This window comes from Molossus molossus, unplaced genomic scaffold (assembly GCF_014108415.1).
Source record: "Molossus molossus isolate mMolMol1 unplaced genomic scaffold, mMolMol1.p scaffold_m16_p_7, whole genome shotgun sequence".
Lineage (NCBI taxonomy): Eukaryota > Metazoa > Chordata > Mammalia > Chiroptera > Molossidae > Molossus > Molossus molossus.
Genome location: NW_023425401.1, coordinates 63,709,537 through 63,726,964, shown reverse-complemented (window position 1 = coordinate 63,726,964; position 17,428 = coordinate 63,709,537). Strand labels below are relative to the sequence as shown.

At 38.4% G+C, this 17,428-nt stretch overlaps 1 protein-coding gene across 8 annotated transcripts in view; it reads left to right on the top strand.

Annotated features, from left to right (window-relative positions):
• Positions 1-918: 918 nt before the first annotated feature.
• Positions 919-17,428, top strand: part of VPS41 (VPS41 subunit of HOPS complex) — a 240,507-nt gene continuing 223,997 nt past the window's right edge. For 4 of the 8 annotated variants that reach the window (XM_036247664.1, XM_036247663.1, XM_036247661.1 and 1 more), the window contains exons 1-2: positions 919-954; positions 9,408-9,446. In XM_036247664.1, the coding sequence (XP_036103557.1) occupies positions 934-954; positions 9,408-9,446 (60 nt within the window). In that variant the 5' untranslated portion in view covers positions 919-933. Of the gene's footprint in view, positions 955-1,173; positions 1,262-1,293; positions 1,313-9,407; positions 9,447-10,741; positions 11,138-14,996; positions 15,021-17,428 lie in introns of those variants that run through there. The other 4 variants (XM_036247665.1, XM_036247666.1, XM_036247662.1 and 1 more) reach the window with 4 other exon arrangements.

The following is a 17,428-nucleotide window of genomic DNA, read 5'->3' as shown; positions in this document are numbered from 1 at the left end:
GGGCACTGGGCACACATCATGTGCTGCCATATATGATGCCCTCTGTTAGTTACCAACTGCTAGAGAAAAGTGGAAAGAAGAAATTCCCTGTCTTTGGATACTGCAAATTCCTGAGGATTAAGAAGGAGGGTTTAAAATGCTTGCAAACATGGAAAGGGAATCATTCATTCTAAAGGTTGTAAGTAATACAGTGGTTTTACAGATTTTACCATGGAGACATTTGTATTCTATTTTGAATATTTACCTACAGAATATACTCAATACAAGTTTAACAAATAATTTAAACAACAGAAAATTTTTAATATCAACGTCCAGATTCCAGAGAAGATGTCAACTTAAAGTAACAAGCAGTAGAAGCTAAATAAATATTTTTGGAATATATATTTTTCTCTGGTTCTCCTCCTCAAAGACTGCTTTATATTCACTTAATACCCCCCCCCTTTTTTTTTAAAGGCAAGAACCCTTTTAGACCATGGGGCATTTGGTAATCAAGTCTTTAGAATCAGATGAGGTCAAATTTAAACTTTATTTCAGTCTCTTATTAGCTGTGTGACCTCTGAGGCACGGTGTTCTCCTCTATAAGTGGGGATAATATAGTAGGGATTACTGAAAGGATTAAATGAGATAATTCAAGCAAAAGTGTAAATCCAGGGCCTGATACACAGTAAATATTAATAAATACTATAACAATCACCAAAAAAATAAGACCAACAATAAAATAAAGCATTGATCATGGTTATGTTCAGATCTCCAAAGCATAACTTCACTGAGCTTGGAGACTTGAAAGCAGAAACGAAGGCCTAATAGCCTAACCAGATAGAAAAGTTGTCCGGGCTCAGATGCAGCTCAAACTACATTTCCCAGTAGGCCCCGGGCCTCAGAGTCTGTTTCTCTCTCATTTCCGGGTGTATCACGTGATTCTCTGGTTGCACCATGGCGGAAGCCGGGGAACAGGTAAAGGTTACAACTGCTGGGCAAAAAAAGGGAAAAGGGAGGTTAGGTGCTCCAGGCCTTGGAAAGGAGCGTGTGGAGGGGCGGAGCTGCTGGAGGCCAGGAAGGCCCACGGCAGGGCCGGCGGGCCGGCGGGCGGGCAGCGAAAGGCCATTCGGGAGTAGAGGCGCGGGTGGGCTGCCTGGTCGTAGAGGGCACGGGGAAAGCCTACCCACACATCTCCAGCGATGGTGAGGCCCTTTGTTGGGCTCTGTTCCTGTGGCCTGTGCTCAGTGGAGTTTTGGCTTGAAGGCAGCCTGGGATACCCCAGGTACTGACTGTCCGTGGGAGGCGTAATAGATGACTTGAGTTTTGAGGCCAGGTAACTGTAGTTTAAATTCCTTTCCTTTCGAAGTAGGACAGGGAGAGCGATTTGCAGGAGGGCTGGGAGAAATCAGATGAGTTTTGATTCGTGTCTATTGTGTTTAGGCACAAAGGTAAGTCACTGTGGCGTGCAGCAGTGGTTAGCGCATCTGTTATGGAGCAAGAATGACTCGGCTCCAGCGCTGGTTCTCTTTTTTAATATGTGACTTTAGGCTATTTAACTTTTATTTGTTTATTTTTTAATCCTCACTGGAGGGCATTTTTGCACTTTATCTTGAGATATAAAGTGGGAAGGAGAGAAGAAGGAAGAGAGAAAGAGAAACATAGATGTGAGAGGGACACATCAGTGGTGGGTGGCCACCCAGGCGGTCCAGTTGGGGCCTGGGACAAACAGCAACTGAGGTACGTGCTCTTAGCCGGAACTGAACCGGGCCTCTCTGGCCCGCGGGTGGACGCTCTAACCGCAGAGCCAAACCGGCCAGAGCTAGTTATTTAACTTTTAAATATAAGAGAGATAGTCTAATGCCATCTTTGAAAGGTGGTTTAAGTTGGAATGAATTACACACAAAGTTAACGTGCTTAGTAAAAGTTGGGCATAAAGTTATGAGAGGAATTATTTGTTGCTGGCAGAACATCAACAATCAGAATAAACATTTAGGACACAGAATTCTTTTCTAAGGATCAAATGTGAAAGGGTTCTTTAAACTGAAAAGTGCTGTACAAATTCCATTCCCCAGCATGCAGGAGGTGACCAATCAGTGTTCTTTGTCATCGGTGTTTCTGTCTCTCTGCCCCTCGCCCTTCCTCTCTCTCTAAAATCAATAAAGGAAAAAAAATACTTACGTTCTGGCTGGTTTTGCTCAGTGGTTAGAGAGTCGGCCTCTGGACCTAAAGGTCTCAGGTTTGATTCCAGGTCAAGGGCATGTATCTGTGTTGCAGGTTCGACCCCATGCCCTGGTCTGCACACGTGCAGGAGACAACTAGTCGATGTCTCTCTCACATCTATGTTTCTCTCTTCCGTGCCTCCTTTCCACTCTCTAAAAGTCAGTGGAAAAAATATCCTTGAGAGAGGATTAAAAAAAAATACCTAAAAACCTAATTCTAAATAATTGTTTTTACTTTATGGAGTATAATTAGCCCTTATCATCTTTATAAATTTCCTTCAAGCCATTATTTGATTTTTCATGTTTTAATAGCCAGTAAGGATTAGATCAGGCATTCCCTCCCCACCCACAGTGGTGTTAGTGTCATTTTCAGAAATACCGGTTCATGGCAGAAAGGAGCAAACATTCACAAATTGTTGTCCTATTTATTATTTTTTAAAAGAAAGCTAATAAATAGTTGTACCTACATTTAATCTATAAATTATCCTTTATAGATTAAAAATGGTTAGACTTTTCTCACTCTGCTTTTTTGTGCATTTCACATTTTACAGTAGTAAGCCATTAAAATCTCAACTAAGATAGTAGGCCTTTAATATACAGTTTTTTGAAGGCTTAAAGGGCACAAAAGTGGAGTTAAGTAAATTTGTTCTGTTCTGATACTTTGAACCTTTTAGAAAATCTTGACATAATTTTTTTCCTCCTCTGAATGCTTTAAGGAGTGAGATGTGTTTTAGAAGTAACTATGGTGACAGATTAGGGCAAAGGAAGCTTTTTGCTGTAAATGCAAACAGGCTTCCATGATAAGCAAGTCAAAACTAACTCTCTTCTTAATGTTTCTGAGCATTGCATTTTTTGGCGATTGCTTCCCCCCCCCCCCCCTTAAATTTTAGGAAGAACCAATATAGTGAGATCTGTACTGAGTAGTGAATTAACAAAATGTAAAACATTTCATAGACTCTCAAACTAAAAATCACTTTTTGGATATGAATAAACATTTTTAAGAGTTATTGGGATATCATTGTTTATGCTGAGTATGTTAAAGGTAGTTCCCCAAAATGCATACATGTATGTTATATAGGAAGAGCTAAGGCCCAGCCTTCTGCCTGGAAATCTTCTAAACAGCACCAAAATGATTTATAGTTGACCTTAACAATCACAGATGTCCTACAGTGTTTGTCCATATCTTTCTTATGAAAAACATTCTGCTGGCAGTCTGGTTGTTTGTGTATTTGTCTTGAGCTTACTCATGTCTGTTTTTCACAGGGCTAGTGCTTTACAGGTGGTACTAGGTGCTTAATAAACTGTTTAAATGAATTTACTAGGGGGAGAATAGCCTTATGAATTGAAAATGTCAAATTATAAGTAAGGTTCAATAGAATTTGGGTTATTATTTTATCTTACTTGAAACTTTTGAAAGTTATTAATTCAAATGTATTGTTGATTACTGCCCTATGTAGACTCCTCTGCCAGCTCCCCAGGTACTCTTTCATCTTTTCTGCAGTAGGGAACCTAGTCTGTTGACATATTTGATCAATCAGACCATCTACTTCTTAACCAAATAGGAGAGTTTCTTTTTTGACTTCTCCCTCTGTTTTAGACATCAGGGAAATTCTATCTTTATTGTAGAGCACTTAACATATTATCAGAGGCACATTCATGAGCATGTATACTCCCATATGATTTTACTCCATGTTTAAAATAAAAGTCAAGTCAATAAATAATTGATTGCCTCAGTTTCCTGGCCTGTAAATTGGAGATTTTACTCTCTAGGATTCTTGTGAGTATGACATACAACGTCTTAAAGTGGCCAGATTAAAATGATTGTCTTATAAAGAGGACGATGATTTATCATCCAAACATGGGCTTGGCTTAGGTAAGCACGTTTCTCTTCTCTTACAGTTTGGCCAAAACAGACTTATAAAAGCAACTTCAGGAATGAATAAAGGAAAAACAAAGCCCGAAACAAGTTGCAAAAGTACAGAATCAGAAATTTTTAGACAGCCTACTCTTTACTGTCATGTAACTAAAGTGTAGTCACAATTTAGCTCAGCTGGACATGCTTATTGCCTTGTTAGTTTTTTTCTCTCATATTTTCTGGGTTGGTTGTCTGAAGCCAATGCCACTAGCTCATTATTAGTAGTCTCCCTACTAGCCACATTGCCACCTAGGAGAAGGAGTACTTGGGAGATCAGGGGCTTGAGGTTTCATGCAGCTGCCCAGTCACAGTTGTCTTTTTGCCTTCTAGAAACTTGGTCCTCCTTATGTTTTTGTTACCAAATGCTTGTGATTTCAGGTTCTTATTCATACCCACTGAATCAGGATCTATGAAGATGAAGTGTATTAAAAGGTATTAGCCAGTTCCCCAAACTGAGTTTAGATGGTTCTAATGCAAAGTCAGATGTGGGATTGGTTCACTAAGCTGAGGCAGGTGTCAAGATTTTTCTTTACTTGCAGAATAAGATGAGTGCAGTAGCTAAGGCTAATGGGTTGAACAGAGTTGGTAACCTGAGTGTCCTTGCTCCTGCTAGCTCCCTAGATACTTTTTTTTTTTTTATCTTTCCTACTAAACCAGCCTAGTCCTTTGGTACCCAAAACCTTTTTGAAATTGAGACTTTGTGACACAGGATATCGAATACATACAACACAAAATATTCCCTCTTTCCTGTGCCTGACTCAGAAATTGAGAGCTATCCCACCATCTCTTCCATTAAGCTCTGCCGTGTCATACACATTGCTGGGAAGGAATGTTTAATGTCTGTCTCCAGCCAAGTCTGATTTCCTGGACCCTGGGCTTTGTTCTGTTTCTTTATCCTGCAGAATTTGAAGCTAGCCCTCCTCAAGCTCCAGCCTCCTTTCTTCTTCCTCCCCCCCACCAAGCAAACAGCATGTATGCCCTCAAAATTCTGAGGATTTCACAGCCTGGGAGGTCCTGGCTTCTCTCTCTCCTTCTGGGCTGACAGCCTTTCTCACCCTTCTGCCTCTGAGCTAGCTGGCTGAGTCTTCTCTCAGGCCACTGTCATGGGCTGTGTGCTTATGTTGGGATTAGGGGTGAGGATAGGTTGAAAGCCTTTATTGGAATCATCTTAGAGCCCAGTTAGCTTTCTTCCTGGGCTATTGCTAGGTGGTTAACATTCTGTTTGAATTTCTCTATCCTTGTTTGCTGCTGCCTTCCTCCTGCCCACCTCTGTAACTGTCTTGCAGCCAAAAGCTAATAATTCAAGCGTCTGCCTGAAGAATATGCACCTGGTATTGCTCAGAAGTAGAAAAGGAATATATGGAGGAGGGAGAAGGTTAGATCAGTTGCTATTTTTTATCATCATCACCAGCAAATGGGTGTTGAGCTGCTCCTTTGGGTAGGATAATGAGAGACAACAGGCAAAAAACATTTGGGTTTAGCTACAGAGTATTTTAAAGGAAAACATTAGGACATGGCTGTTAATGTTATGTGAGAGCTGAGGGTTATAGGAAGAAACAAAGACCTTAGGAGCCCAAATCTGGACCTTGTGTCTTGGGTTCAGGACACAATTATGTGAGAGGTAAGACCCAGGTTGGGTTGTGAAGAAAGGTAGGATTTAGAAATAGTCAGTGTGTTTCAAACTTAAAACAACAACCAAACAAACAAACACTAATTGGCAACATAAAAATAAAACCATGAAATAAAAACTCTGTTGATTTCAGGGGTACTTCCTGGAGATACCCCTGTGGGTTTCCTTGAACCTGTAGAGCATGTTGGAAATTGGAAGACTGCTAAAATGAGTGTAGAGTTGGGCCAACGGCCTTCTAAGCTGAGGGAAGCACTTAGGAAAGGCTCAGTACAAGCATCACAAGTTCAGGGCAGGCAGTGGCAATGGAAATGAGTGGGACTATCTTGACATAGGGAAATCAGGAATGGTATTGGTTGGTGGGTAAAGTGCATCCTGTCTTAGGAGCATAGCTTCTCAGCTCTAACTGATGTTATGTGGAAATGTGGGTCCTGGTAGACATATAGTCTGATTTTTTTATGAAGGAGAAATACAGATTTTTATGTGGAAGTCTTAAAAGACACTACCCAAGCTGAACAAAACACTTGAAGGCCACTGTTTTGTCTCCTCTGGCATAGAGACCTGAGCACGTGATATCTTGGTGAGAAGTCACCCAATGTGGCTGGAGGGCCCTGGGTTTCTACAGATTGGGAAGAAAGATTAAAAGTCTATTTGGGGCCAAGTTGGGGTGGGCTTTGACTATTTTGCTGAGGAATCTAAAATCTAACTCCTGAGGATTCTTTGAGGAGGGCAGTGACCATTCTGATGTGTGTGGGAAGGTAATCTGACACAGTTGATGAATAGATTGGGGAGGTGGCATGTCAAGCTATGGAGAGCATTAAGTTTAGCCCTGGCCGGTTTAGCTCAGCGGTTAGAGCGTCGGCCTGCGGTCCGGAGAGCATTAAGTTTAGATAGATGATTGAGTTTACGGAATTGGTCTTCAAAAGAAAGGTAAAGTGAAACAATTGTTGGGTTTAGCTTTCACTGTGTTGCCCAGAATTTGTCTGGCTGTGCATTTGTGTCACTGGGTAACTTCTAGCCCATCATTTTAGCTTTAACCAGAACAGCAAAAAATTTTTTTTTATTGTGGTAAAATATAAATACCATATTTACCAGTTTAACCATTTTTAAGTATATAATTCAGTGGCATTAAGGACATTCACATTGTTGTGCATTCATCACCAGTATCCATCTCAACAACTTGTCATCATCACAAACTAAAACTTTGTACCCATTAAATAATAGCCCTTCATTACTCCTTCCCCAGCCTTGCTAACCTCTATTTTACTTTGTCATATAAGAAGAGTCCTACTATATTTGTCATTTTGTGTCTGGCTTATTTTACTTACAGAACAGCACAATTTTATAACATTTTCATGATTTGAAGTTAGATTATATGAAAGATAGACATACATTTAAAAAATGTTTGAAAACCACTGACTTTCTAAATTATAATCTTTCTCAAGATTCAGCCTTGTTTCTTGGATCCCTCACTGGGGATATTTCATGTCGTCATTTCTTGTTTGCCTGTCTCTAGAGCATTAAGCATAGGGGCTTGATGAATTAATGATGCTAAGAAATAACAGACCAGGCTAATTCTCAAAGTCACTGCATTGCTTTGGTAGGATTGTGAACAAAAGTGTAATTTTTTTTGAGGTCACAGCTGTGTATGGGAGGTTTGTGCTGGTGCTGAGGATAAGTCTGAGAGAGACCTGGAGTAAATGTTCTGGATTGATCTAGCAGTCACAGGAAGTGGTTTTCCCTGAAGATCTCAGGTTTCTGAGATCTGACTGCTTTCCGGTGGGATGCAAGAGTGTAATATGATTTAGAGTTTTTGGATTGCAATTGTTGGATGGGGACTTACATTTTTGTTTTAATCAAGAATGTAAACAGGATATGTGCCCTTTACGCCTTGTGTGTATTTGCCCTTTACGCCTTGTGTGTATTTTAATGAATTCCAAATAAGAAAAAAAATTCCTTCAGTTTAATGTAATTTTTCTGAAAAGAGTAGTCAACTGTCCTTTCAGAGTTCTAGATCTGGGAAATAGGAACCAATGTGTGGTTCATTGGCACAGTCGTCAAAGCCTGGTTTTGCTAATGCTAGCAACTTAATATTCAGGGACTTGTAAAAGTTCAGCCTCTAAGCCTCAGTGTTCTTACCTCAGGGGTAGGACATTTTAAGATGCTATCTGGAAAGCATTTAGCATTATGGGAATATATATGTATAGTAGATGTTCAATAAAGATGTCAGAACAGTGACTGTTAAATATTAAGTGGAGAGTGTACAAAAGAGAAGGGTAAGAATAGTAAGTGGTCTAAAGCCTGGAACTGGGGATGGTCAGCACAGAGGGGGAACAGTTAAGAAGGGTAGGCATGATATGTGTCATTAACTCTCTGGAGAACTGTCATATAGTAGTAGAATAATTGGATTTTATGTGTCTTATTGGTGTTAAGAATAAAAAATTACTGTGGAGAGATTGTAGTTCCAAATTATTAAGAACTTCCTAATACTTAGAATAACATTAAAGTAAATAGGCTGCATTAGAATATAGAGGAGAGTCTCATATTCATCATGGTTAATGATGTAACTACAATAAAATTCTTAATTACAAGTAACTTTCATCCCTATTTTACAGATGATTTTTGAGAGCAGAGACTATATTGCCACAAGGCCAGGTTCTTACCGGTTTTCCATGAATGAAATTAAAATGTTTTCAAACACCAAATTTGAGTTTATCCTGCTATCCAATTTGCATTGAGTAATATTTTGCATCTAACTTTTTAACAAATGTTCATTCTTTTTGTTGAAGAAATATTTGTTATGTCTAAAATGTCCTTGCCTCATTTTTTTTTTATCTCATGGATTGTTGCAAAATGCTTACATTCAGTGTCAGCATATTAGTTGTAACCTTTTCTTGCTATTGATATCTATAAGTACGTTAAGTAAATCTTCATTTTGCTGACCTCTTTGAGGATGCGTGGCATCAGCAGATTCTCTTTTTCAGTGGACAGGTGAGAGATTAGCAGGATCAAGTCAATTTTTCCCCATTTTGCTTTGTTTTCTACAGAGCAGCAAGATTCATTGTCTAGCAAGAGGAAAACTGTGTTAAATGGCAGAATTTGTCTTCCAATTAATGGTTTAAAGAGTGTATATAAATTATACAGCTTGTTTGCAGTGTCTGATAGGTATTACTCTAGGGAAATCCTTTTGTAAATGCTGTTTAAGCAAGACTATCATTTTGACTCAACCAGATTAATTGTATAATAATTAATAGCACAAGAGCTTTTCAGTATAAATATTGGCTTATAGATAATTTGAAATGATAGTTTTCTCTTCCTTTCTGAGATCAGTAAGGCTGCTTTACCAGAGTGATTTGCATTTTTAGCCAGGGAAAAGCCTTCCATATACTCACATGACAATTCCTGGGGTCATTTTTTAACCTGCTGACCAATCAAGGGAGATCAGCAGGAACAGTGGATTGTGTGGCCCAGAGTGACCATCTCAGTCCTGCAGGGTGTGGAGAAGGAGGAGGTCTGTGAGAGTTAGACCATGTGGAGTCCTTTGCAGATTAACTCCAAAAAAGGGCAGGTGGATATTGGTGATGGGGGCATAAGGACTCTTTTCCCTTGCAAATATTTTTTATTCTTTTGTCATTGCTCTGACCATTCCCCCCTCTATACTTTGTAGGAAACCGTGTCTCTCGAAGAATCTACCGATGAGTCTGAGGTAAGATGGTGATTCAGGAGCCTGGGGATTTCTAGCTACCCATTTTATAATGAACTTGTTCTGCCTTGCTAAATACAGCCTTTTCGAGTCTAGGGTGGTGAAGATGGGCCATAGGTATTGAACTTTGGGGAAGAACATGACAGTTGTCTATAAAAACATTAAGTGGATTAGTTTCAAAAACAAATAGGAAAAGGAACAAAAAGTTTTCTCCTCATCTTGAACCGTATTATAACCGGAAGCATGTTGGCCGTAGGAAAATTGATGCAAAGTTTTATAAACTAACCTTGATATTTAAAAAACCTATTTCAAAAAATAATCACTGTAGGTTCTGTAATATTTATTTATTGTTTTTATCTTCACTTGAGGACATTTTTGCATTTATTTTCAGATAGAGTGGGAGGGAGAGAGAGAGAGAGGAAGAGAGAGAGAAACATCGACGTGAAAGAGGCACATCGAGTGGTTGTCACCCACATGATCCCAACTGGGGTCGGGGGCAAACTGTAACCGAGGTACATGCCCTTAGCGGGAACCGAACCCAGGACTCTCCCGTCTGCAGGCCGACGCTCTAACCAGTGAGCCGAACTGGCCAGGGCTGTAATATTTATTATTTTATCATTCTTTTAACAAATATTGCATACTCATTGGTGTAATTTCTGAGTCATTGAAATTATAGTTTATTTCATAAAATCAAAAGGGAAGTAGTTACCTTAAAAGCTGTTGGGAGCTAAATTTTGTTGACGATTATTTTTTAAAGAGAAAAAAGTGACATATAAGGAAGGGCTTTTTGAAAAATTCCTTTTTAAGACTATGTAGAAGAAATAAGTTTAAGTGTAACACAGATTAAGAAGCTCATCAATTTTATAGATGGATTAATAATAGTATTTTTACTTTTAATATTTTATTTAGCTCAGAGGAATATTAATTTATGATAACCTGCTAGAAATCTATACCAATGTAATTGTAACCATTAGAGTTTATTAAATTGGGGTTGGTATTGTATATAGTTATATGAATTTTGTTTGCTTTGTCAGGGCAAATGTGAGCTTATACATTTCCTCTAGTGAACACCTTATATATTATGCCATCATGTATTTGTAGGTTGACTAGAGAGAGTCATGGTTCATAACATTTTTACTAGTAAGGACCTCTGATAACAGTTTTTAGGGTTTCTGGTAACACATTACTGAGTTTGCTTATTATACCTGGAGTATAATGTTTGTTAATTTAAAATAAAGAATTGAAAAGTATTTCAGATCATCATTCTTATTTTTAGAAATCTCTAGTTTACTGAGAACCCCGTGTCCTCAGAAACACTGGTACCAAATCCTGCAATGTTAGAACCCTGTCCAGGTATTTCATTTCAGAGGTGAAGAGGTTGTTGGCAGCCATCTAAATCTAAATCTTTCCAAACATTCTTCAGCTACTAAATGGATCCACAAGGAGAGCAAACAAAGGCACACATAACCCATGCTTCCAGCATAATTATGAAGCAGGGAGTATTGTAAACGTCAATGTAAGTGGAGAAATAAATATCTGACACAAGCAGAGCATGCTCTGGATTGACTCTGGAGCTGAGAGTCAGATGGAGACCAGATGGAAATGAAGAGAGTGCAGCTGAGCCCCAGCGGTGGCAGAGTACAGATGAAAATCACTCCCAGGAGGGAGAGGGCCACACTCTCAGTGGGGAAATGGTGAGAACAGGTCTGAGACCTGGTGGAACATTGGCTGTTTGGGAACTTAAAGGAGGTGGCTTGAAAGAGTGTGGGACCAGAGGTGACAGTGTTGGGATGAAGCTGCTGCTTTTGTGAATGGGGAGGTATTCCCTGGAGGCATGGTAGTGAAGAGAAAGTAAAAAGCAGGGGAAATTAAGGGTGCCAGAAATAAAAAATAGCATAATATTAGGAGACCTAGTTATGCATATCTCCCTCCCTCTAGCCCCTGGAAACCACTATTCTCTCCCTCTCCCCCCCAAATGCCACTCATGAAAGAAAATGCACTTCATTTGCAAATGTAACTAAGAGACCTAGTAAATCACCCAAATACCTCACCTGCTCCATAGGGTCACCTGTTGTTTCTATCCAGGTAAATCTAAGGCATAAAAATGAACTGAAATGGTTGGTAGCATTCCTATTAAACTACTATGGGGGGGTGAGGGGGGAGTGAGCAACAAAAATTTTAAGCCAAAGAAAAGCATCAACATAATACTCTATCATGAGTCTTTATGCAGAATTTACAGATATCAAAAACTATCTTAAAAGAGAGCCAGCCTGGTGCTTCAACCCGAGGGCTTGGAAAGATTCTTCACTGGCTCTAAGAAAGGGGTTACTCTCCCAGATATTACTGATTCTAGAGAGTTTATGGACCAGCAAAGTGGTTAGGCTGTTGATAGGCCAAATTTAGGGTTTTTTTGTTTTTGTTTTTTTTCACATTTAGGTTTTTAAGTATAGTGGGTCATTTTACAGTCTAGTCTTTGGAGAAGTTTGTCTTGGGTTTCTCCCTCAGTTTGAATTACTTTTTGTGACTGGGTTAATTCACTTAGCATAATGATCTCAAGGTTCATTTATTTTGTTGCATGTATCAGAATATCCTTCCTTTAAAAATTTTTTTCTTTATTGATTTTAGAGAGAGAGGGAGGAAGAGGGAGAGAGAGATAGAAACATCAATGACAGAGAACATCAATTGGCTGCCTCCTGCACGCCCCCCACTGGGGATTTGGCCCACAGCCTGGGCATGTGCCCTGATCGGGAGTCAAACCAGCGACCTTTTAGTGCATGGGTCAACACTCAACCACTGAGCCACATTGGCCAGGCAGAATATCCTTCCTTTTTAAGGCTGAGTAATAATCCATTGTATGTATAAACCACATTTTGTTTATCTATTCATACATGGATTGTTTCTTCCTTTTGGTTTTTGTGAACAATGTCATAATGAACATGGGTGTACAAATATCTCTTCTAAACAACTGCTTTCAGTTGTTTTGGATTTATACCCAGAAGTGGAATTGCTAGATCACATGATAATTCTATGTTTAATTTTTCGAGGAATCATCATACTGTTTTCATGGAGGCTGCACCATTTTACATCCCCACCAAGGTTCTACTTTCTCCCCACCAACACATTTTTTTTTTTCCTTTTGATAGTAACCATCCTGAAAAGTGTGAGGTGGTATATCTTACTGTGGTTTTGATTTGCATTTCCCAAATGATCAGTGATGTTGAGCATGTTTTCTTACGTTTGTTGGCCATTCCTATATCTTTGGAGAACTGTCTAGTCAAATCCTTTGTGCATTTTTTTAATCGGGTTGTTTGTGTCTTTGTTGTTGAGTTCTTTATATATTCTGTATATTAATCCCTATCAGATAGATATAGATTGATAGATAGAAAGATAGATATAGATATATCTTATTTAGAACTCAATACCCCATGAACAGAATGCATGGATGGATTGGTGGGATAGAGGTATAGATACCGATCTATAAAGTTGTAAGTGATTTAACTATATCTATATCTATATAAATAACATAAAATATACATATGCTATGTATTCTTTTTCAGTTATGTGATTTGCAAATATTTAAATATTTTCTCCTATTCCGTAGGTTGCCTTTACCCTTTGTTGAGTACTCTGAAGTTTTAAAATTTTGATGTAGTCCAGTTTATCTGTTTTTACTTTAGTTTCCTGTGCTATTGCTGTCATACTGAAGAAATTGCCAAATCCAGTGTCATGAAGTGTTTCTTCTATGTTTTCTTTGATGTTCTTATTTTAATGTGTGTTCAAGAAAACAATATTGTTGACAAGGGGATGTAGGATGGGACATCAGCATCTACTCTATCCAGGTTCCCTAGAAAACAAGGCAAAGATTAAATGCAAATCTATCTTCTTTTGTACTAGTGACAATTCCTATATACACAAATGCCATTCTACTTTATAGGAGTGTGCTTGGCCCATTCAAGAGCAGGCTGGAAGCAAGAGGAAGTAAAAAAGAAAGGAAGGAAGAATAGAATATTGACTGCTCAAAATTATCTATTTGTTTTTATTAATCTTGGAAACTATAACCAAATTAAATGAAATTGCTGGGTATAATATAATTAATATTATTGAAAGGGGTGTATATGTCAGTATGTACAAGTTTAACTTGTACTTTGCAGTTAAAGTAAAAATTCTAAACCATATTACAGCCAAGATAGTAAATAAATATCTTTTGTAATAGGTGACATAATTAAGGGTTTTGGAGTCATGTTAATTAGTTGTGGCAACTAAAATGGTCCTCACATCTAGTATTTTTAATTTTTAATATACAGTCTGTTTATTCTATTTTGATATGATAAGCCAAATCATTTCTAAGATGGTATTTTACTCCTGAAAAGCATAACAAAGAAGTATATTACCTTCAAAAGAACTTTATTCCCATTTTGAAGCTCTAAGATCTTTTCAGTCTTCAAGGATAACTGCTATGGTATAGGTGGCAGCAGAGCACTATGGGAGCACAGTGGATAATCAGTCAGGAATGGCTTCATTTGTAGTGTTCAAGAGTTAATATGGAAGATGAGTCTGGGCAGAGAGGCTAGGCATGTCTTTGGGGAGGAGGGAACATGTACAGAGAGCAAGTTAAGAACGTTCAACAAACCATGGGGCAATCCGTGTGGCTGGACTGTAAGAGGAAGTTGAGGAAATGAGGATGGACAAGGAAACTAGGGTGAGGTTATGAAGTTCCTAACCTGTCAAGCCAGACAGTTTATATTTGATCCTGTGGACATTGGGAAGCCAGCCAAAGCCTTGGCTGTTGGGGTGAGGGTCAGAGCTGGTGACAGGTAAACTAAAAAGAGAGACCCATGACAGGAAGTTCTAGTTGAAGTCCCATAAGAGATAGGAGGGAGGTAGGAGTCTAGCTGGTTAGTAGCAGAAGACAAAGGAAATGCTTCTCAAGTTCAGTCAGTAGGAAGTATGTGAGAGATGAGCTAGATGGAGCAGTTAAGAATATTACCGAATTGCTTAGATGTGTTGTAGGAAAATGAGTAAACTCCACTTTTAGGCAGTTAAAGGAAAAATACATTGTAAGCCTAAAGATTGATATTTCTATATTCAGATAATTTTTTCCTCTAAAGTGGTGCTTTTTAATCCATTGGTGACTCCTTTTATAATAGTGTTGTTCAGGCTGAAACAAATAATGTGCTTTTTATTAAATATGTTTTTGAACAAAAGCAAGTGAGCACACTAATATCTGGGATTTTAAAATCCTACAAGTTACTAGTTATAGAGGAAAGTTCTGAGCTCTTTTTGGAGCAAAGATTGTGCACTAGAAAGAGCACTGTTGGTAATCTATTTTGATAATGAACAACATTACAAACAGAAACATATTTAGTATAGGAACCAATGCTTGGCACTTCGGTAAGCTTTCTAGATGTATTAATTAGCTTGGTGACTTGGCCATGATTATTGCTTCTGTTTTGCAGATGAAGAAACAGTGTTTAGTTAATTTACCCAAGGTCTCTGGGCTGGTAAAATGGATTTGAACCTAGTGATCTGACTCTAAAGCCTGCTTTTCTAACTTTTTGTTCAACTACTACCTCCAAGGTGACTATGCCCTCTCAAATTTTATTCCAGACTCTTCTTTTTACCTTTGTAGAATTGGGCAGGATTAAAAAACAAACAAACAAAAAGAACTTCCTTCAAACTCCTGCCTATGTATAAAATGATATCTTGAGTGATATTACAGAGTTGGCTTGTTCAAGTAATAGGAAAAGATACCGGTTTTAGAATCTTTGAACTTAGCTTTCTCTTCTGGAGAATAGAAAATTGCCTAACTAATTTATGTTCAACATTAATAATTCTAGTAAAATTCCTGTTTTACCATAAAATAAAGTTATTTATTTAGGAAATAATAATTATAAATATTTATAAATAGCTATATATAAAATAAATAATGTTAAGTACAAGTTATATCCCCTTTGAAAGTATAAGTTACATCTATCTCTGTGTAGAAATTTACTACAAGAGTATTCATTACAACTTTGTTTATAATATAAAAATTTGGAAACAGGCTAAATATCCAGAAATAAGGAATTATATTTTCAATTGAAAAACGCTTTTTACAAAAATGCTATTCAGAGCAGGAGTTGGCAAGCTTTTTCTATAAAGGTCTAGATAGTAAATATTTTGTATTTTGTTGATAAAGCCATTATTGAAGATATAAAAATATAAAGAACCCCTTGAAGGCTATACTAAAACAAGTGTTTGGCTGGATTAGCCGTGGGCTGTTATTTGCTGATTCCTGAGTAAGAGTATAATTTAGTTTTTCTTCACCCTCTAAAATCCACATATAAACTTAGGAAAAACGACCATAAGACGTTATTATCACTGAGTTATGTGATTCTCATTTTGTTTACTATCATGATCTGCCTTCATTTTCTACATTTTCCATAAAAAATATGCATTGCTTATATACTTAGCAAAACAATACAATTATTATTATTATTAAAAAAAATTTGTTTTCTTTACTGATTTTTAGAGAGCGAGGAAAGGAGAGGGAGAGAGAGAGAGAGACATCGATGAGAGAGAATATTGATTGGCTACCTCCTGCATGCCTGCACTGGGGATTGGGCCCACAACTTGGGTATGTGACCTGACTGGGAATTGAATTGGCGACCTTCTGGTGCATGGGTCGACGCTCAACCACTGAGCCACACCAGCAGTTGTTATGTTTTAACAAAACACATTATTCTCTGTATGTTTTATAGGAGTATTTTGTGTTGTTGTTACAGAATTTTTGGGTTGCAGAGCTGAAACCACCTGTCCTTTCTTCCCCACTTCAAATTCTAACAAGGGATTTTGGGGAAAAGTTTAGTTTATTTCTTAGCCTCTTTAGTTTATCCAAGATTTTAAATAATCCAGAATTGTATGTACTCTAATATACTACATTTTTTTTGAGATCTCACCCAAGGATACTTTTCCATTTATCTTCAAATAGAGTGGGAGAGAGAGAGAGAAACATCAATTTGAGAGAGACACATCGTTTGGTTTCCTCCCACATGACCCCAACCAGGGCCAGGGACAGAACTGCAACTGAGGTACGTGCCCTTGACCAGAATCAAACCCGAGACTTTGGTCCATGGGCCAATGCTCCAACCGCTGAGCCAAACCAGCCAGGGTAAAAGTTTTTTTTTTGGGGGGGCGGGGGGATAATTGTAGTTTCACAGACCATTGTAAGAAAAAATGCCGACAGATTCTGTATACTGCTCACCCAGTGCCCAGAGGATAACATCTTGCATAATTCTAGTATATCAAACTAGTAAATTGATAAAATTCACAGACCTATTTTGATCTCATCAGTTTTACATACATTTGTGTGTATGTGTGTGTGTGTATTTCTGAGCACTTTAATCACATGTGAAGATTCATGTGACCACCACTGAATTCAAAATAAAGAACAGTTCATCATCAAGTTTCCTAGTGCTACCTTTTTACAGTCACGGCCACTCTGTCCCCCACATTCATCCCCTGGCAACCACTAATCTTTTCTCCATCTCTCTATCATTTTGAGTGTATTACTTCTTAATGGTTGCTCTGGGTATTAAAATATACATACAGAATTTATCACAGTGTCTGGTATCCATGATATTGTACCACTTCTGGTCAAGTGTAGAAACTTTACTTCCATTTATGTCCCTTTACCCTTCCTACTTTTTAAACACAGTTGTCTTAAATAGTTACTTTACATTCAGTGAGCACATCAGTTGGTACAAAACTTTTTGCTTTACCTATGAAATATGATTTAAGAAACTCATGAGCCCTGGCCGATTTGGCTCAGTGGTTAGAGCGTCGGTCCAGAGAGACCAGGATTCAGTTCCCGCTAAGGGCGCGTACCTCGGTTGCAGTTTGTCCCTGGCTCTGGTTGGGTCCTGCAAGTGGCAACCACTCCATGTGTCCCTTTCATGTCCATGTCTCTCTCTCTCTCCCTCCCACCTTCCCTTCCTCCCTCCCTC